The 22186-nt window shown below is 37.9% G+C and overlaps 1 protein-coding gene across 1 annotated transcript in view; it reads right to left on the bottom strand.

Annotated features, from left to right (window-relative positions):
* Positions 1-1808: 1808 nt before the first annotated feature.
* The window catches only part of HACD4 (3-hydroxyacyl-CoA dehydratase 4), a 44388-nt gene continuing 24010 nt past the window's right edge, over positions 1809-22186 (bottom strand). Inside the window, exons 6-7 of the mRNA XM_059656546.1 lie at positions 5241-5366; positions 1809-4321 (exon numbers count right to left, since the gene is read on the bottom strand). Of these exons, the coding sequence (XP_059512529.1) occupies positions 4239-4321; positions 5241-5366 (209 nt within the window). The 3' untranslated portion in view covers positions 1809-4238. The remainder of the gene's footprint in view (positions 4322-5240; positions 5367-22186) is intronic.

Below are 22186 nucleotides of genomic sequence, written 5' to 3'. Positions count from 1 at the left end.
TCTGGGAGTCCTTTTAAAATGTATGATACGGATCATTGTTAAGAGCTTAAGTTGGCATGTAATGGATTAATCTTCACAAACAGTACATTTTTTAAAATTGCAGTTTAGAGAGGCCATTCAGTTCCTGTCAGACTTAGGGCACCGGTGAAGTGACGTCCAGCTAAATGACTGAATGTGCAACTGAATGAAAAGGACAGTGATGGCTCCCTGACTTAGGTTATTCCTTAAATCCAGGAAATAAAAGCAACTTCACAAAGTAGTTGTAGGGGGTTAAGAGAAAGAATACAAAAATGCTTTATAAATTCTCAACTGCAGTGGAGATGCTACCCCTTTTATATGTTTCACTGAAAATAAATAGCAGCTGTGATGCTTGAATGCAGACCTGAAGGGTAGCAAATATTGGAGGATTTCAAATCCAGGCCAGTTCTACCTCTGGACTACATCTCCCTCACAGGACCCCGCAGTTCAGCTGAATACCACAAAGTGAGTACACAACGGGCACCTATGAGTATCTCATGAATTAAGGGATATGTTTTATGAATTGATTTTCATATAGAATTGACTAACCTTGTTATATTTAAAACGCCAGCTACCCTTAGCAAATATAAATTATAGTTAACAATTCTTATTTAATATGTTTAAAAACTAGATAAGCATAATTTAATATGTTTAAAAACTAGATAAGCATAAGAACAAAAATGAATGTTAGCCTGAGCTGGTGTTGCTAAATGGTTAGAGCACACTCAGGGGTCTCGTTCAATTACTGGTCAAGGGCACATACCTGGGTTGCCAGTTTGCTCCCTGCCCCTGGTCAAGGAGCATGTAGGAGGCAACCAGTCTATGTGTCTCTCTTCACACTGATGTGTCTGTCTGTCTGTCTGCCTCTCTCTCTCTCTCTCTCTCTCTCTCTCTCTCTCTCTCTCTCCCCTTCCCCTTCCCCTTCCCTTCCTTCTACTCTCTGAAAAAATATCCTCAGGTGAGGATTAACAAATGAATGTCATCATCTGTTTTAAAAACAGAACATGTTGACTTTGATTTAAATAGTTATTAGCAGTTTTCCGTCCAAAGCTGTAGTACATTAGACTCAATAGCAGTGGTTCTCAAACTGCAGCGTGAGGCTCATTCGAGGGGCCTGTCAACATGCAGGTTCCTGGGCCATTACCAATGGCTCTGATTCAGCAGATCTTTAGGGGAAACCCGGGGATCTGCATTCCAAACAGGCCCTCTGGTTAACTCTGTGACCATTGCTCCCTGGAATTACTTTGAATAAATGACCTAGAGCAGTGGTTGGCAAACTCATTAATCAACAGAGCCAAATATCAACAGTACAACGATTGAAATTTCTTTTGAGAGCCAAATTTTTTAAACTTAAACTATATAGGTAGGTACCTTGTTATTAACTTAATTAGAGTACTCCTAAGCTGGCCTTTGCTAAAAATGTCCTCAATCTGATTGAGGTATGTTCGCTGAGGTCGACCCCTTCCAACTCTCCCATCCACACTCGTCTTGTATACTTGTTTCGTCTATCTCCTTTCGTTCATCCTCTCTGTATGTCCACCCCCCACTTCTTCAAAATAGACTTGCCCAGGCCGAAAACCGACCTGCGCATGGGCCATGAAGTTTAAATCACACTGAACGTGCACGCCTGCACGTGGTATTTTGTGGAAGGGCCACACTCAAGGGGCCAAAGAGCTGCATGTGGCTCGCGAGCCACTGTTTGCCGACCACTGCCCTAGAGAAAAGTGCCAAATCAAAATTAGCATATCACTTAGGTCCAGAAGAAGAGAGTAAAATGACAGAAATAAACAAAAAGGTAAGGTCGTTTTTGTTTAAATCACTTCAATACTTTAGCACAATGAAACAAAATGTAACTATGTTGTCTTTGCACATAAATTTTAAATAAATGTACATTTCTCCAGATAAATATTTAGCTCTTGATGTTATAGCTACTTCAGACACTTCTGGAAGAAAGATTATTTTATGTGACAATTTGCTCTTCATAGGCAGAGTCTGGTATAGTAAAAAAAAAAGTTACCCCCTCTCTTAGGGACTTCAGTGAGATGTGGTACCTTCTTTAATAACAAACTTGGTAAAGGTTTTATCGTGTTGACCTGTGACTGGTACATTGTAGGCACAATATGAGTGTACATAGGCATGTGTACACAGCCGACTCAGGATCAACTCACTCTACTAAGGTAGAATAGAATCAAAAGCTAAGACCAGGATAGGAGTGCTTCTTGACAAGCATACTACAGTAAAATGAACTGAACGAAGATGTTGGGAAGAAGTTTGTCATTGCTTTGTATACAACTACTTTGATGAAGGAAAAGTTCAGGACTCTGGTATTCCGTGCGTGGGTTTCCCTTGTATATTTTAGTAGATTTTTTGCTGAGTGATGGAGTAAATTCTCCACAGCAGTGTGACTGGGTGTAGTTTTATTGTTGGTTTTTTGGCACCAGAGACACTGTTGTTGTGATTACTGTTTCTTTGCTTAAGTTATTAGAACTTCAGGTAATTCACTTGGCATTTGAAACTCCAAAGAAAGATCATTTAGAAGTCATATCTTATGCTTTCAAAATACCAAATGGTTCTTACATTAGAGAAACTCTTTCACCACACTGAACAAAACACAATGGAGATTTGATGGACACAGTCAAAACTTCTCAATCTTGATAACAGCCAATTAATTAGATGGTTACTCTCTTGGTTTCTTAACCTGGGGAACATGAACTTGAGTGGAAGAAGAAAGCACATCCTTATTTTCACTAATCTCTAGTAAAATTCAGTATTTCAATTTTAATATAAGCAACCAACCACAATAATAACAATTGTCACCATAGGAAATTACAAATGCTGCAGATATCTCAAATTATTGTCAATCCTTATTTCTGTTTCAAAATTACCATAATTATAAATTTACTTGTTTCTTTTTGGTCTTCTAGTTTAAGAAGTAGGAAGGTTCTTCAGATAATTTACATTAAAAATTAAAGTGTTATTTAGTAATGAAATTTTAATTTCTTGTAAAGTATAGTTTCTCTAGTTCTTTAACTTCATTTTAGCAATTCTAGATGTATATTTCAGCAATATATGTGGCCATCTTTATTGGGAGGGAGCTAGACTAAGTCACCTACAATTTATAAAGAGAATATTTGCACTAAAGTAACTTTTAATTTAGGAGTAAAATAAGCAACTTTAAAAGCAAAATAAATGTAGCTTTTTAAAAAGGATAATCTTAATACTTAAAATTCTGACATTAAATTTATAAAGATATCAAATTATCTTTTAGTGCTCGGTTGTTTTATTTAGTGGTGTAAAATTATTCTTTTTTTGTAATTACATTTTTACTACCTGGTTTTTATGTAACAAAATATTAAGTACCCTTTTTATATAGTTGCTGGATAATAAGATTCTATAATTCTTCCAAGAAAAGCAAATGATATTCCAGTGATTCAGAAATTATTCCATTAATCAGTTATTCATATATATTTTAAATCTTCAAAGAAAGGATCAATTTTCAAAGCTATAAGTGATGACTTATAACGTTAGAATAATTAGCAATAGTAATTCAGTAAGAAATGATATGAAACATGACTAGTTCTTAATTTTCTTAGCTTTTATCTCAATGTAAGGTATATGTGACCTGTTTTTTTTAAAGGAATATGGGGCGTTATTTGTGTATTTATTGTTTGCATCAGGGTCCTGCTTTACAGCATCAAAGCCCAGATAACTTGTGTGATATTAATGGTCTGTCAGGGTTGGGAAAATGGTTTTCTTTTGTAAGTGTGTCTGACGAGTGTTACCTCTGGGAACGGTGACATCTACAAAATGTTACTGTGGACACTGCAGACCATACTTCACAGCGCTCCCTCCTGTGGATCTGCTGCTACAGGGGAATTCGGAAGTGAAAAGAAATAGATGTGGTTTAACAACTTTGGTCTCTCAGGTTAATTGAATCTACTCCAGTTAATCTACTTCTCATTACCCTTACAGGAAACTATCAGGCTTCATACAATACAAACTTAACCTGTATGAAATCCACAGCTTTGGAGAAACAGGTGGTTCAGAGTCTGTGGGTCTCACACATTATATTTCCAAAACAGGCTGCTGAGGTGTCCGGGGAGGAGATCATTCATGGATTTCTGTCACACGCTCGGTCTTCCCCCACCAGCACGCTTCCTGTGGTGTTTCTGCGGCGGAATCCACAGCCTGTTTTTCCTTACGTCACAGCGGAATGCTGCTCACAGTGTCTTCTTTTTGATGGGAAAGACGCTGAGGACGTCTCTTCTTTCTGAGTAAAGATGACTGTAGGTAAAATACATACCTGTCGTGAGAAGGAAATGGTAAAAGTAAGATTGATTAACCATTTCTTTGGAACGAACCATAGTTTTAAAATACAGTTAGAGTGCTGCCTGGAAGGCCAGGGCTCAGACTTGGCAGGGGAGATTCACAGAAGGGAAAGTATAGCAAACCCCTCCACCTCACTGATTGTTTATTGAAAGGAATTCATTTTTCCCTTTCTTTAAGGGAGCTCTCCACGTCCCCTAATGTTTCACATTTGTCTTCTCTTTTGTGTATTGTTCTTATATATTTGATAGTTGTTACCTTCTAGCGATAATCACTATTCTTGGGGATTTGTGATGGTGAGAGCTGGGGAAGCTAAAATTTAATAATGGAAGTCTTTTTCCCCATTTCCTGGGAAATTGACCAAATTTTTTCAACTGTAAGTTTTTGTTACATACATTTTTCTTACTTGCTAGGAAAGGAACAAACAGATAACTAGATAGATATACAGTGGGGCCTTGACTTACGAGTGTCCTGACTAACGAGTTTTTTGAGATACCAGCTGTCTCTCAGCCAATTTTTTGCATTGAGTTGACAGAGTAATTTGAGTTAACGAGCTCCTTAAGGAGCTCGGTCTCGGAACGAATTAAACTCGTAAGTCAAGGTCCCACTGTAAATGGAAAAATCAGAAATAGGACTGCTTATTTTGACATCTATATTTTTTTAGATACTTGTGTCTATAGTAGAAACTTCTATATTTCATATATAATATAATGCAGTTTCATTTTCTGCTAGTAAAACTGTTCTGGTTCATTTGATCTTGAAAAAAGTATTAGACCTTGTTAGTAAAGCACCTACAAATTATAGCTCATTGTGTCAGGCTTCCTCTTTGTTCTTTCCCATGTTTGTAGACCTTTCTGTTAAGGTTGATGGCAGCACAAAACAGAAACGCCACTTACCTATAAAGAGCATCATGAGATATAGTTTCAGCACATATGGGAAGTAGATGGACAGGTCAAAGGGCAGCTTTGTGGAGTAAGTGCCAAATGATTCAAAGTAAGGCAGCGACTGATAGACGGCAAATGCTGTTTAAAGAAAAAAGGAAGGAATCATGGAGGTTTCTCTGCTTAGCTTGCTTTAGAAATATGTATGTATAGGTAGATGTGTCTGCACAATGGAAGGATATTTTGAATTTGATAATGACAGTTTTGTGATGAGTGCTGAATCTTTTAGCTAAAGCTACAGTTTGATATAGAAATATGCTGAATGATTAAACTGGCAAGACCATGACAACAGTGTGACTTGTTGAATTTTTGCCCATCTTATACTTTAGAGATAATTTACAATGTTTCTTCAAATGGTACCTCAAAATACCTGTCCCTTTAGCCACAAGTAGGGGTGTGTGACAGATGAACAAACAGAAAATGCAGCATATGTTTTCCTCGTAGAGTTTCACAACACACATTATAGGAGAGATTCTGAAAAGTTCTGCAACTGGTTTCAGAAGCAGGCCCCAGATGGCCTCATAAGAGGATACTAAGCTCATCCGCTCCCAAGAACACATGGAATGTACACCTACATCTAGAACAGTTTCTCCTGAGAGTCAGCTGAGGGCCAATTGCACAACTAGTAAGAGAGGCCACGGAGAGAAGGGTGGGGAACAACCCAGGACTGGAGGCACCAGTTTGTTTCCCTGCACTTGGACAGTGGGTGGGAGTTCTGGCCAACTTGTAGAGCTGCTGTAGCAGGTCCCCAGCCATCCCTTTGGAGCTGGCTCTGGCAGGAACAGAAGGGTGCCATGTATAGGACAAATTAATCTAGCAAATACTGCAGGGCACTGCTACATGCAACCACTGGGCTACACATGTGTGTGAGGCTCCCCAACCCAGAGAAAGTACATACCTATCCAAGCATTAGAGAGCCTACCGGCAGGGCTGCCCTACCTGGAGAACGTGCAGAACTAGCAGGGCACTGCAGCACTAGCACATGGTTGCCCTACCAAAAGATGAAAGAATGCTTCCAAAATCATTCTACAAAACCAGCGTAACCGATATTAAAACCACGCACACACATAAATTACATAAAAGAATTACAGGCCAATATCCCTGATGAAATGCATACAAAAATTCTCAAAATATTATACACCATGATCAAGTGGGGTTTATACCAGGAATGAAAGGTTCAATATCACAAAAACATCAATAAAACCAAAGATAAGTCATATGATTATCAATAAATGCAGAAAATGAATTTGACAAAATCCAACATCCATTTATGAAAAAAAAAATCTCAAAGTGGGTATAGAAAGGCTATATAGGGCAAGGCTACAGCTAACATCATAAATGACAGTGAGAAAATCTAAGATCAGAAAAAAAGACAAGGATGCCCACTCTCACCACTGTTAATATATTATTGGAAATCCTAGCAATCTGACAGGAAAAGGAAATAAAAGGCATCCAAGTTGGAAAGGAAGAAGTAAAACTCACTATTTACAGATGACATGATACTATAAATATAGAAAAATTAATAGAATGAATTAAGAAGCAGGATACAAAATGAATATACACAAATTTGTCATGTTTCTATATACTAATAACAATCAGAAGAAGAAATTTAAAAATCCATTTGCTAGTCATGCTCAACATCACTAGTTATAAAGGAAATGAAAATCAAAACTACAATGAGCCGAAGCCGGTTTGGCTCAGTGGATGGAGCGTCGGCCTGCGGACTTGGGGGTCCCGGGTTCGATTCCGGTCAAGGGCATGTACCTGGGTTGCGGGCACATCCCCAGTGGGAGATGTGCAGGAGGCGGCTGATTGATGTTTCTCTCCCATCGATGTTTCTGGCTCTCTGTCTCTCTCCCTTCCTCTCTGTGGAAAATCAATAAAATATATATTTTTAAAAAAAACTACAATGAGATGCCACCTCATACCTGTTAGAAATAATGAGTGTTAAAGTAGGGATGGAGAAAAGGAAAATTTATACACTGCTGATGGGAATGTAAATTGGTGCAGCCACTGTGGAAAACAGTATGACAGTTCCTAAAAGAAATTTATAGCTACCATATCAATCCCTCTTCTGGGAACCTACCTGAAATTTTCGAAAACATTTATAACCATACGTAACCCTACATTGTAGCATTATTCACAATAGTCAAGACAGGTAAACAACCTAAGTGTCCTTCGATGGATAATTAGATAAAGAAGGTATAGTACATCTATACAATTGAATAGAATTCATTCATAAAAGGTGAAATACTACCATTTGTGACAATGATGGATCTTGAGAATATTGTGCTAAGTGGAAAGTCAGACGTAAAAATGACAGGAAATGTGATTTACTCATTTGTAGGATATAAAATAAAAATTTTTAAAAAGCCATACTCACAGATACAGATAACAGAATGGTAGTTACCAGAAGGAGGGGGGGGGGATGACAAAAAGGGTAAATGGAATCGAATATATGGTAATGGAAGGAGGCTAGACTTGGGGGTGGGGGTGCACACAATACAGTATACAGATGTCATAAAGTTGTACGCCCAAAATTTATAGTTATTAATGTAACCCCAGTTAATTAAAAATAAAAAAAGTGTCATCCAAAATGAGGAGACAGAGAAACTTGTTCAAAATGAAAGAACTGGACAAAACTCTAGTAAAGGTGCTAAATGAAATGAAGACGAGCAAGATACCAGATAAAGAGAACTTCAACAAAGAGATAAAAAAATATTTTTTAAGTCCCTTTTAAAACTGTAGAAAGTAATAAGTGAAATTAAAACTAGACCAGAATAAATAAACATCAGATTAGATGAAGCAGAGGATCAAATCAGCTACCTGAAAGACAAGGTAGTAGAACACATCCAATCAGAAGATCTAAAAGAAAGAATTTTAGAAAAAGGATAGTTTAAGGGACCTCTGGGACAACATAGAGCACGTGAACATTCACATCATAGGGCTCCCAGAAGAAGGGAGAGACACCAGGATTAAAAACCTACTTGAAGAAATGATGACAGAAAATTTCATTCATCTGGTGAAGGAAATATACACACAAGTCCAGGAAGCACAAAAAGTCCCAAAGAGGCTGACACCAAGATAAATCTTGATTAAAATGCCAAAGGTTAGCCCTAGCTGATTTGGTTCAGTGGATAGAGCATCAGCCTGCAGACAGAAAGGTCCTGGGTTAGACTCCAGTCAAGCGCACATGCCCAGGTTGCAGGCTTGCTCCTAAGTAGGGGACATGCAGGAGGCAGCTGATCAATGATTCTCTCTCATCACTGATGTTTCTACCTCTCTCTCCCTCTCTCTCTCTGAAATCAATAAAAATTAACAATAAAATGCCAAAGGTTAAAGACAGAGAATCTTAACAGTATCAGGAGAAATACAGCTAATTATATGCAAGGGAGCTCCCATAGGAAAACTAGCAGATTTTTCAATAGACTTTTCAGGCCAGAAGGAAATAGCATAAAACATTCAAAGTGATGAACAGGGGACAATTTACAACCAAGATTACTCTACTCAGCAAGGTTATAATTTAGAATCGAAAGAGAACGTTTTCCAGACAAGCAAAAGCTAAAGGATTTCATCACTACTAAACCAACATTACAAGAAATAGTAAAGGGACTTCTTTAAGTAGAAAAGGTCAAAACTAAAAAGAAAATACAGGAAATGAAAAATCTCACTGACAAAGACAAATACTTAGTAAAGGTAGTGGATCAACCTATTATAAAGCTAGAATGCAGATTAAAGGCAAAAGTAGGACGAATATGCATAAATACAATAATAAATTAAGGGATACACACAAACACATATAAAAGAGGTAAAAAATGACAAAACAAATGGAGTATCAGAAAAAAATTCCTTTTTAGAATGTTTTCTAAAAGCAACCATCAACTTAAAGCATCCTGTTCTATATTAAGCACATGGTAACCACAAACCAAAATCTATGAGATACACAAAAAATAGAAAAGAATCCAAACATAACACTATTCAAAGTCACAAATATATAAAAGAGCAGGAGAAGAAAGGAACAGAAGAACCACAAAAAAATCAAAAAATTAATAAAATGGCAATAATTATCAATAATTAAATGTAAATTGACTAAATACTTTAATCAAAAGACATTAGGTAGCTGAGTAGATAAAATAAGACCTACACATATGCTCCTATACTTCAGATCAAAAGACACACAGAGGTAAACTAAACAAATGAAAAATGATATTTCATACAAATGGAAATTTTAAAAGCTGGGGTAGCAATATTTATATCAGACAAAATAGACTCAAAAGCTATAATAAGGGACAAAGAAGAACATTTTATAATGATAAACAGATCAATCCAACAAGAGAACATAACTCATAAACATCTATACACCCAATGTAGGTGCACCTAAATATATTATGCGGATATTGTCAGACATAAAGGGAGAGATCCACAGTAATACAATAATAGTAGAGGATATTAGCACCCCACTTACATCAATGGATAGATAACCCAGGCAAAATCAATGAGGAAAGTGACCTGAATAAAACATTAGAATGAATGAACTTAATAGACATTTATAGGACATTCAAAAAAAGCAAAATATACATTTTCAAGTGCAGTGGAATATTTTCTAGAATAGGCCACAAAACAAGTCTCAATAAATTTAAGAAGTATAAATCCAATCAAGTGTCTTCTCTGATCAAAACAGTATGAAATTAGAAATCAATTACAAGAAGAAAATTGGGGGGAGGGGGGCAACAAACACATAAAGGCTAAACAACATGCTACTAAATGATGAATGAGTTAACAATGAGATCAAGGAGGAAATCAAAAGGTAGCTTAAAACAAATGAGAATACAAACACAATGACAAAATGGAACACAGCAAAAGCAGTTTTAAAAGAGCAATTCATACATCTACCTAAAGAAACAATAAAAACCTCGAGAAACCAAGATGGCAGCATAGGTTAACGCCAGAGATTGCTGCCTCGAACAACCACTTCAAAAAAAAACAACTAAAGACGGAACGGACATCATCCAGAACCACAGGAAGGCTGGCTGAGTGGAAATTCTACAACTAGGAGGAAAGAGAATATCATACCCAGACTCAGAGGAGGCGCAGTGCTGAAGTGAAATACTCAGGTGCGGAGTGCATGCGAGCGGGCTGGCGGAGGAGGGCGCGGTTGTTGTTTTCAATCGGGAGGGAGTTTCAGACTCTGAGCTCCAGATCCGGGCGAGTCTCTAGGGACCCAGACTCAAACGGGAGAAGCGGGACTGTCTGGCTTCGGTTGGAACTCGAAGGCAGCTTTCTATCCGAGGTTTGCAGCAGTTGCTGGGACTCTGTGAGGCAGAGCCCCTAGTGACAGAACTGAGAGCAGCCATGTAGATCCCCACCCTGTAGATCCCCAGGGACCCGCCCCGCCCAAGCCCTGTGCAGAGCCATTTGCAGGATAGCCTCAGGCAAACTCTAGATTAGCACCGCCCTAGAGATCCAGCACAGAAGCTCTCCCACTGCAGACACAGCGGACTCTCATAGCCAGTTAGCCTGGAGGTCAAATCACCCCCAGTATTGCCCACATCAATCAAGGCTTAACTACAACAAGACTGCGCACAAAGACCACTAGGGGGTGTACCAAGAAAGCATAAAAAATGCGGAGACAAAGAAACAGGACAAAACTGTCAATGGAGGATATTGAGTTCAGAACCACACTTTTAAGGTCTCTTAAGAACTGTCTAGAAGCCGCCGATAAATGTAGTGAGATCCTCAAGAAAACTAATGAGACCCTTGATGTTATGATAAAGAACCAACTAGAAATTAAGCATACACGGACTGAAATAATGAATACTATACAGACTCCCAACAGCAGACCAGAGGAGCGCAAGAATCAAGGCAAAGATTTGAAATGCGAAGAAGCAAAAAACACCCAACCAGAAAAGCAAAATGAAAAAAGAATCCGAAAATACGAAGATAGTGTAAGGAGCCTCTGGGACAGCTTCAAGCGTACCAACATCAGAATTATAGGGGTGCCAGAAGATGAGAGAGAGCAAGATATTGAAAACCTATTTGAAGAAATATTGACAGAAAACTTCCCCCACCTGGTGAAAGAAATAGACTTACAGGTCCAGGAAGCGCAGAGAACCCCAAACAAAAGGAATCCAAAGAGGACCACACCAAGACACATCATAATTAAAATGCCAAGAGCAAAAGACAAAGAGAGAATCTTAAAAGCAGCAAGAGAAAGAAACCCAGTTACCTACAAGGGAATACCCATACGACTGTCAGCTGATTTCTCAACAGAAACTTTGCAGGCCAGAAGGGAATGGCAAGAAATATTCAAAGTGATGAATACCAAGAACCTACAACCAAGATTACTTTATCCAGCAAAGCTATCATTCAGAATGGAAGGTCAGATAAAGAGCTTCACAGATAAGGAAAAGCTAAAGGAGTTCATCACCACCAAACCAGTATTATATGAAATGCTGAAAGGTATCCTTTAAGAAGAGGAAGAAGAAGAAAAAGGTAAAGATACAAATTGTGAACAACAAACATGCATCTATCAACAAGTGACTCTAAGAATCAAGTGAATAAATAATCTGGTGATCATAATAGAATCAGGGACATAGAAAAGGAATGGACTATTCTTGCGGGGGGGAAAGGGGTGTGGGAGATGCGGGAAGAGACTGGACAAAAATCGTGCATCTATGGATGAGGACAGTGGGTGGGGAGTGAGGGCGGAGGGTGGGGCGGGAACTGGGAGGAGGGGAGTTATGGGGGAAAAAAGAGGAACAAATGTAATAATCTGAACAATAAAGATTTAATTAAAAAAAATAAAAATAAAAATCTCAAATAATCTAACCTTAACAAAGCCCAAAATGAACAGAAGGAAGATAATACAAATCAGAGGGGAAATAAATGAGACTAAAAAAACACACACACACAATAGAAAAGATCAATGAAACCAACAGCAAGTTCTTTGAAAAGATAAATAAAATTGATAAACCATTCACCAGACTCATCAAGAAAAAAAGAGGGCCCGAAAAAATAAATGAAAGAGAAATGACAACAGAAACCACAGAAATACAAGGAATTATAAGAAAATGCTGAAAACAGTTATATGCTAACAAATTGGACAACCTAGAAAACATGGATAAATTCCTAGAAACACACAACCTTTTAAGACTGAATCAGGAAGAAATAGGAAATCTGAATAGACCAATTACTAATAACAAAACTGAATCACTAATAAAAATAACACACCAACAAACAAAAGTCTGGACCAGATGGCTTCACACATGAATTCTACCAAATATTCAAAGAATAATCCCTGTCCTCAAACTATTACAAAAAATTGAACAGGAGGGAAAGCTCTCAAACTTATTTTATGAGGCCAGCATTACCCTGATACCAATGCCAGACAAAGAACACAAAAAAAGTAAAATTTCAGGCCAATATCCCTGATGAATTTAGCTGCAAAAATCCTCAACACAATGTTAGCAAATCAAATTTGGCAATACATTAAAAAGACTATACACCATGATTAAGTGGGATTTATTCCTAGGATGCAAGGCTGGTTCAGTATCTACAAATCAATTAGCATGACACATAAACTAAACGAAGGGTAAAATCATATGATAATATTGAAAGATGCAGAAAAAGCATTTGACAAAATCCAACATCCAATCATGATTAAAAACTCAGCAAAGTAGGTACAGAGGAAATGTACCTCAACATAATCAAGGACACTATATATAACAAAATATAGCTGATATCATAATCAACAGTGAAAAGCTGAAAGCTTTTTCTTTAAGATCAGGACTAAAACAAGGATGTCCACTTTCACCTCTTCTATTTGACACAGTATTGCAAGTCCTAGCCATACAAATCAGACAAGAAAAATAAGAGGCATCCAAATTGGAAAGGAAGAAGTAAAACTCATTATTTGCACAATGCCTGGTACTATATTTAGACAACTCTAAAGAATTCACCAAAAAAACTATTAGAACTAATAAATAAATTCAATGAAGTTGCAGGATACAAAATGAATACTCAAAAACTGATTGCATTTTATACACCAATATCAAACTATCAGAAAGAGAAATTAAGAAAACAATCCCATTTACTATTGCATCAAAAAGAATCAAATATCTAGGAATAAATTTAACCAAGGATGTAAAAGATTTGTACTCAGAAAACTAAGACATTGCAAAGAAATTGAAGAAGACACAAATGGAAGCATACACCATGCTCATGGGTAGGAATAATTAACATTGTTAAAATGTCCATATCACCCAAAGCAATCTACAGATTTTATACAATCCTTATCAAAATATCAATGACATTTTTAACATGACCAGAAGAAATAATCCTAAAATTTATATGGGACCAACAAAGACCCCAAATAGCCAAAGCAATATTGAGAACAAAGAACAAAGTTAAGGTATCACACTACCTGATAGCAAACTATACTACAAGGCTATAGTGATCAAACAGCACGATACCTGTACTGGCATAAAAACAGACACATAGACAGACCAATGCAATAAAATAGACAGCCCATAAATAAGTCTATGCATACAACAAAGGAGGCAAGAATTTACAACGGGATAAAGACAGTCTCTTCAATAAATGACGATGGAAACTAGACAGACAGGCGTACAAAATTAACTAGACCACTTTCTTATATCATATACAAAAATAAAATGAATTAAAGACTTAACTATAAGTCCTGAAACCATAAAAATCCTAGAAGAAAACATAGGCAATAAACACTTTGACACTGGCCTTAGCAATATATTTTTAGCTATGTCTTCTAGGGCAAAGACAACAAAAAGAAAAACAATAAATAGGATTAAATTAAGCTAATAAGCTTCTGCATTGCAAAGGAAACCAACAAAACTAAAGGGCAACCTACTAAATGGGAGAAGATATTTGCAAATGATGTATCTGATAAGGGTTAATACCCACAATATATAAAGACCTCATACACCTTAACATAAAAAAAACAATCCAGTTGTTGATGGTAGCCATTCTGGCAAGTGTGAGGTGATACCTCATTGTGCTTTTAATTTGTATCTCTCTGATAAATAGTGAGTTGGAGCATTTTTTCATATATCTCTTGTTCATTTGTATGTCCTCTTTGGAGAAGTGTCTATTTAGGTCCTTTGCCCATTGTTTAATTGGATTATTTGTCTTCCTTTTACGTTGTATGAGTTTATATATTTTGGAAAATTAACCCCTTATTAGATGTATCATTGGCAAATATGTTCTCCCATATAGTGGACTCTTTTCTCATTTTGTTGGTTTCTTTTGCCGTGCAGAAGCTTTTTATGTTTATGTAATGCCATTTGTTTATTTTCTCCTTTGGTTTCCTTTGCCCTCAGAGATGTCTCAGCAATTATATTGCTAAGAGACATGTCTAAGATTTTGCTGCCTATGGTTTCTTCCAGGATTTTCATGGTTTCACAACTTATGGCGAGGATGGGGAGAAAACGAAACCCTAGTACACTGCTGGTGAGAATGCAGACAATGGATAGCAGTATGGAGTTTATTCAAGAAATTAAAAATGGAACTGCCATTTGACCCAGTGATATCACTATTGGAATATATCCTAAGAAATTCAACACACCAATCACAATGAATATATGCACCCCTATGTTCATAGCAGCACTATGTACAATAGCTAAGATCAGGAAACAGCCCAAGTACCCATTAGTCGATGAGTGGATATAAAAGTTGTGGTACATTCACACAATGGAACACTATGCAGCAGTAAAAAAGAAGGATCTCTTACCCTTTGAGACAGCATGGAGGGACCTGGAGAGTATTATGCTAAGCAAAATAAGCCAGTCAGAGAAATGTAACTATCACATGATCTTACTCATATGTGGAATATAATAACCAAAATAAACTGATGAACAAAATAGACCCAGAGACACAGAAGCATACCACAGATTGACAAATCTCAGAGGGAAGAGGAGGTGGGGGTGGGGGGTGGGGTGGGGAGAGATTAACCAAAGAATTTATATGCATGTATGCACAACCAATGGACCCAGACAATAGTGCGATCAGTGAAGGCCTGGGGCGGGGGACGGTGGTAAAAGATGAAGAGGAGTCATGGGGTAAAGGGGGAGGGTCTATCTTTAATACTTTCAACAATAAACATAATTTTTAAAAAAGAAATAATTCCATTTAAAAATGGGCAGAGAACATGTATAGACATTCTCTGAAGAGGGCATACAAACGGCTAGCAGATACATGAAATGATGCTCAACATCACTAATCATAAGGGAAATGCAAATGAAAACTTCAATAAGATATCACCTTGCACCTGTCTGACTGGCTGTTACCAAGTCAACAAACAGTTGTTGGCAAAGATGTGGAGAAAAAGAAACCCAGGTGCACTATTGGTGGGACTTCAAATTTGTGCAGCCACTATGGAAAACAGCATGGAGGCTCCTCAAAAAATTAAAAATAGACTTAATGACCCAGCAATTACACTTTCTAATATGTATCCAAAGAAAGCCAAAACACTAATTCAAAAAGATAGATGGACCCCTATGTTCATTGCAGCAATAATTTCAATAGCCAAGATGGAAGCAACCTAGGCATCCATCAATAGACAAATGAATAAAAAAGATTTTGTACATACATATATACAAGGGGATGTTATCCATAAAAAGAATGAAATCTTGCCATTTGCAACAACATGAATAGATCTAGATAGAATTATGCTAAGTCATAAGTCAGAGAAAAACAACTACTGTATGATTTCACTTACATGTGGAATCTAAAAATCAAAATAAATAAAACAGAAACAAATGCATAGATACGCAGAACAAACTGATGCTTGCCACATGAGAGGGGAATTGGGGTGGTGGGGAGAAAAGGTGAAAAGGATTAAGAAGTATGAATTGCCAGTTATAAATTAGTCATGAGGATGTGATATAATACAGCATAGGGAATATAGACAATAATATTATAATAACTATGTTGCCAGATGGGTATGAGGCCTATTGTGGTGACCACTATATCTATAATAATAAAAGCATAATATGCTAATTAGACCGGACAGCCAAACGACCTTCTGGATGTCCTTCCGGACAAAGCCGGGGCTGCAAGGGCCAAGCCCACTGCACGAATTTCGTGCATTGAGCCTCTAGTAGGTATATAAATGTCTAACCACTACGTTATACACCTTAAACAAATATAATATTATATGTCAACTATAATTGAACATTTAAAAAAATTTAAATGCAATAAATAATCAGACCAATTTTGATCAGTTGGTCAAAATGGAAGTGAAATTTAATGGGTGAGGCCTGAATAAATAATGCTCCGAACTAGGATTACTGAATTTTTCTCTAGTTTCCAGATAAAAATCAATTAAAAATGTCAGGCCTTTTTATATATAGCTTCCCACTTTCTATATTTAAGGTGATGTAAATAATATATGCTGCATCTCTCCTCATGTAAGGGAATAGTAAAAACCTTAAACTTCCTTTTCAAGGAGAAACTTTAATCAATCTAACATATTGTCATCATTAATCAACTAATTGCACAATTAAACAAGTCAAGGAGAAGAGGTCTAGGTAAAGTATTGCTAAGTACATCTAGATGACCTAATGGTGACTGAATAACTCAGATTGTAATTTAGCTGTTCAAGATGGATTCCTATCAAATACAATTACGTCATCACAAATACTCGATTCGGATACAGTCTTAAAATACTTAGAAATTCACTTGGTTAAAGAAAAGAAAAAATATATAACCAAAACTAACAATTTAATCTACATTTTGAGATGAAATGTGGAATTAAAATTTGAATAAAATCCAACTATAACAGCAATATTGGATCAGAAGCTAAGTTGTAATAACCAAAATGAAGGTTAAAAATTGTTTCAGGAAATCTATCCCATGTAGAGAATTATAGACACCGTTCAAGAAAACCTTAGTATAGGGCAGGGGGAAGGGAAAGGGCACCAAATTGGAAGCCATGAGGAATGCCAAAATTCTCTCTCACAAAGAGTTTACCACCTATTTGAGAACAAAATATACACATGAAATGACCAAAGACCTCTGTGCAGAGTGGAAGTGAGATGGGGAGGGGGGAAGAGGGAGGCAAGGAAGAGACAATCAGTGACTTCCGGGTACCAGTACTCAGCTATTTTTAAAAAAAGAAAGAAATCTTGGCATAGATGGACCCAGGTAGAGAGTATTACATTAAGTAAAATAAGTCAAGATAAAAACTGTATGATTTCATTTATATGTAGAATCTAAAAAACAAAACAGAAACAAACTCATAAATACAGAGAACAGCCTGATAGTTGCCAGAGGGGCAGGGTTGGGTGAAAAAGGAGAAGGGGATTAAGAAATACAAACTTGAAAAATCCTACAAGACTCCATAGGCAGCAAAATAGCAGACATATGTCGTAACAATATCTTTACAGACACAGCTCCTAGGGCAATGGAGACTAAGGAGAAAATAAACAAATGGGACTACATCAAAATAAAAAGCTCCTGCACAGCAAAAGAAACCATCAACAAAACAACAAGAAAGCCCACTGCATGGGAGAACATATTTGCCAATGATATTTCCCATAAGAGTTTAATCTCCAAAATTTACAGAGAACTCATACAACTTAACAAAAGGAAGATAAACGACCCAATCAATAAATGGGCAAAGAATCTAAATAGACACTTTTCGAAAGAGGACATATAGAAGGCCCAGAGACATATGAAAACATGCTCAGGATGGTGACTGGCAGGAAGGTAGGGAGGGAGGGAGGGTGAGAGCGCAAGGGAGTGATAGAGGAGTGTGTGGACGTGTGTGGTGTGCATGTGCATGAGCTAGGGACAGTTAGATTCTGCAGGTCTTCTAAGGGGCTGCTAAACCGGGCAGTCTTAGACAGCGGAGCCCCACTCCCAGCACAGACACTCCTGGGTGGCCAGCATGGGCACAGAGACCACGCTATCTTGAGAAACAGAGCTGCTTGAGACTAAGATCCTGGCCTCAGCACCACCCAGTCTGGTCTCAGAAACAAACCAGGACCCTGCAGCCACAGGGGACAGATATCTGCGACCACAGCTATAGACCCAGGGATACCAAGAATCCAGACATCCCAGTGGCAGATCTCTGTGAGTAACAGAGCCCATCCCCCTCCCTGCAGGCTCCCAGGCAGCGTTAGTAACTGATAGACCCACCCCTCGCCCAGGCCTCAGTGCTGCTACAGGAGTCTTAGCCTGGAAATGCAGGAACACTGGGAACTTGCTCTCCACAGCACCGGCTGCAGGAGTCTTGACCTGAAAGTGCAGGAACACTGCGGACTTGTTCTCTGCAGCAGGGGCTCCAGGACCCCGATTCTCCTGGCGGGAGGCAGCACCAAGCACCAGTGACCTAAATGTGTTTCTTATCACCTGCGCCTGGGACCCCTGATCCCCTGTGCATTCACACTAAGAGCCAGTGACTCCAAATTCTTGGTGCATGTGCACACAGGGACCCTGATTCTCAATGCGAGGCCACGTGAAACAACAGAGACTCTGATACTGGATTCTTGGGGAACTCGGACTCCTGGCACATGCTAGGGGGCTCTGATTTTCAACACACACCAGGGGGGTTTCTGTTTCGGCACGGCGCAGGCGGGGTCCCTGATTCTAAGTGCGCACACAAGGCCACATTGAGCGCTGGTAACGCTGACTCTGAGCGAGCCTGGTTCCCACCAACCCACCATAACCACATATCTTAGTGTCAGAGCTCTTCAGTGACACTAGGGTGGTGCAAAGCTCCCATTGCACACGGCCCAGGCCCATGCAACACGCAACTCGACGTTTGAACCATCTGGAGATAGTCAGAATGGGGAGACGACACAATCCCCAGAGGAAAGAAAATGAGGAGTCGCCAAGAAAGGAAATTCATGAAATTGAAGCGTGCAACTTGACAAAAAAAGAATTCAGAGTAAATGGTTGTACAATTCATTCACCGGATGGATGAGAAAATCAACAACCTATGCAAGAATAAGGAAGAAATGAAAAATGATATAGCTACAATCAAAAACACCATGGAAGGTTTCAACAGTAGACTAGAAGAAGCAGAGGACCGAATTAGTAAGTTAGAAGATAAAGTAGAGAAACAAGGTCAATCTGAACAGCAACTGAAGAAAAGAATTAAAAAGCAGGAGGAGAGCCTAAGGGAGCTCTGGGACAACATGAAACGAAGTAACATACGCATAATAAGGCTGCCAGAAGGACAAGAAGAGCAGCAAGGATTAGCAAATCTATTTGAAGAAATAATGACAGAAAACTTCCCAGATATGGGGAAGAAAAAAGTTACACAAGTGCAGAGTCCCAAGCAAGATGAACCCCGAAAGACCTACACCAAGACATGTCATAATAACTATGGCACACGACAAAGAGAGAATTTTAAAGGCTGCAAGAGAGAGACAGAGAGTTACCTACAAAGGATCCCCCATCAGATTATCAAATGATTTCTCAACAGAAACACATCAAGCTAGAAGGGAATGGAAGGAGGTATACAAAGTGTTGCAAAGCAAAGGACTGAATCTAAGAATACTCTATCCAGCAAGACTATCAATCAAAATTGAAGGGGAAATCAGGAGCTTTGCAGACAAAAAAGGGCTAATGGAATTTATCACTACCAAGCCAGCAATGCAAGAAATGCTAAAGGGACTGCTATAAAAAGAAGAAATAAAAAGGTAAGAAAGAACACAGGCACAAAAATAGGTATGACTACAAACAAGTACCTTTCAATAATAACTTTAAACATAAACAGACTAAATGCTCCAATCAAAAGACATCGTGTGACTGAATGGATAAAAATACATGACCCATATATATGCTGTCTACAAGAGGCCCATCTCAGAACAAGGGACTCACACAGACTGAAAGTGAAGGGATGGAAAAATATCTTTCAGGCAAATGGAAATGAAAAAAAAAGCTGGGGTGGCAATACTTATATCTGACAAAATAGACCTCAAAGTGAAAGCCATAACAAGAGATGAGGAAGGCCACTTCATAATACTAAAGGGATCTATACAACAAGAGGATATAACCCTGATAAACATATATGCACCCAATGAAGGAGCACCCAAATACATTAAAAAAAAACTCCTGGAAGATATCAAAGGAGAGATCGACAACAATACAATCATAGTAGGGGACTTTAATACACCACTGACATCACTGGAGAAATCCTCTAGACAAACAATCAGCAAAGAAACAGCAATCCTAAATGACTCACTAGATCAGATGGACTTAATTGACATCTTCAGAACACTTCACCCCAAAGCCGCGGAATATACATTCTACTCAAGTGCTCATAAGACATATTCAAAAATAGACCACATATTGGGTCACAAGCAAAGTATCCCCAAATTCAAGAAGATTGAAATCATAAAAAGCATCTTCTCAGACCACGATGGCATAATATTAGAAATAAACTACAATAAAAACAATCCAAAATATTCAAATACCTGGAAGCTGAATAGCATGTTATTAAATATTGATTGGGTCACCAATGAGATCAAAGAAGAAATTAAAAACATCCTGGAAACTAATGACAATGAAAACACAACAATCCAGATCCTTTGGGACGCAATGAAAGCAGTCCTGAGAGGGAAGTTTATAGCACTACAGGCCTATCTCAAAAAACAAGAAAAAATGGTAGTAAATCATCTAACTCTACAACTCAAAGAATTAGAAAGAGAGCAACAAGAAAACCCCAGAGTGAGCAGAAGGAAGGAGATAATAAAGATTAGAGCAGAAATAAATGACATAGAGACCAAAAAAACAATACAGAAAATCAATGAAACCAAGAGCTGGTTCTTTGAAAGGATAAACAAAATGGACAAACCTCTAGCCAGACTCACCAAGAAGCAAAGAGAGAGGACCCAAATAAACAAAATCAGAAACGATAGAGGCGAAATAACAACAAACCCCACAGAAATACAAATGATTGTTAAAAAATACTATGGACAGCTCTACTCCAACAAACTAGACAACATGGAGGAAATGGACAAATTCCTAGAAAAATACAGCATTCCAAAACTCAATCAGGAAGAATCTAAAAATCTCAACAGACCAATAACTATGGAAGAAATTGAAGCAGTCATCAAAAAGCTTCCATCAAACAAAAGCCCAGGACCAGATGGCTTCACAGGGGAGTTTTACCAAACATTCAAGGAAGAACTAAAACCTATCCTCCTCAGACTACTACAAAAAATTCAAGAGGAAGGAACACTTCCCAGCTCATTCTATGAAGCCAGCATCACCCTAATACCAAAACCAGATAGAGACAACACAATGAAAGAGAATTATAGGCCAATATCCCTCATGAACATAGATGCCAAAATACTCAACAAAATTCTAGCAAATTGGATCCAGCAATACATCAGAAAGATCATACACCATGACCAAGTAGGATTTATCCCGGGGATGCAAGGATGGTACAATATCCACAAATCAAGAAACGTGATACATCACATAAACAAATTGAGAGATAAAAATCACATAGTCATATTAATTGATGCAGAAAAAGCATTTGACAAAATCCAACACCCTTTCTTGATAAAAACTCTCAGCAAGGTAAGAATAGAAGGATCATACCTCAACATAATAAAAGCCATATATGACAAACCCACAGCCAACATCATACTCAATGGTCATAAACTAAAACCATTTCCCCTAAAAACAGGAGCAAGACAGGGATGCCCCCTCTCACCACCCCTGTTCAACATAGTACTGGAAGTACTAGCCATTGCAATCAGACAAGAAGAAGAAATAAAAGACATCCAAATTGAAAAAGAAGAAGTAAAACTGTCCTTATTTGCAGATGACATGATACTGTACATAGAAAACCCTAAAGACTCCATCAAAAAACTACTAGACAATAAATGAATTCGGCAATGTAGCAGGAT

This window comes from Myotis daubentonii, chromosome 11 (assembly GCF_963259705.1).
Source record: "Myotis daubentonii chromosome 11, mMyoDau2.1, whole genome shotgun sequence".
In the NCBI taxonomy this organism is placed as follows: Eukaryota; Metazoa; Chordata; class Mammalia; order Chiroptera; family Vespertilionidae; genus Myotis; species Myotis daubentonii.
Note: the sequence above shows the minus strand (reverse complement) of the source record. Positions and strands in the feature narration are given on the sequence as shown.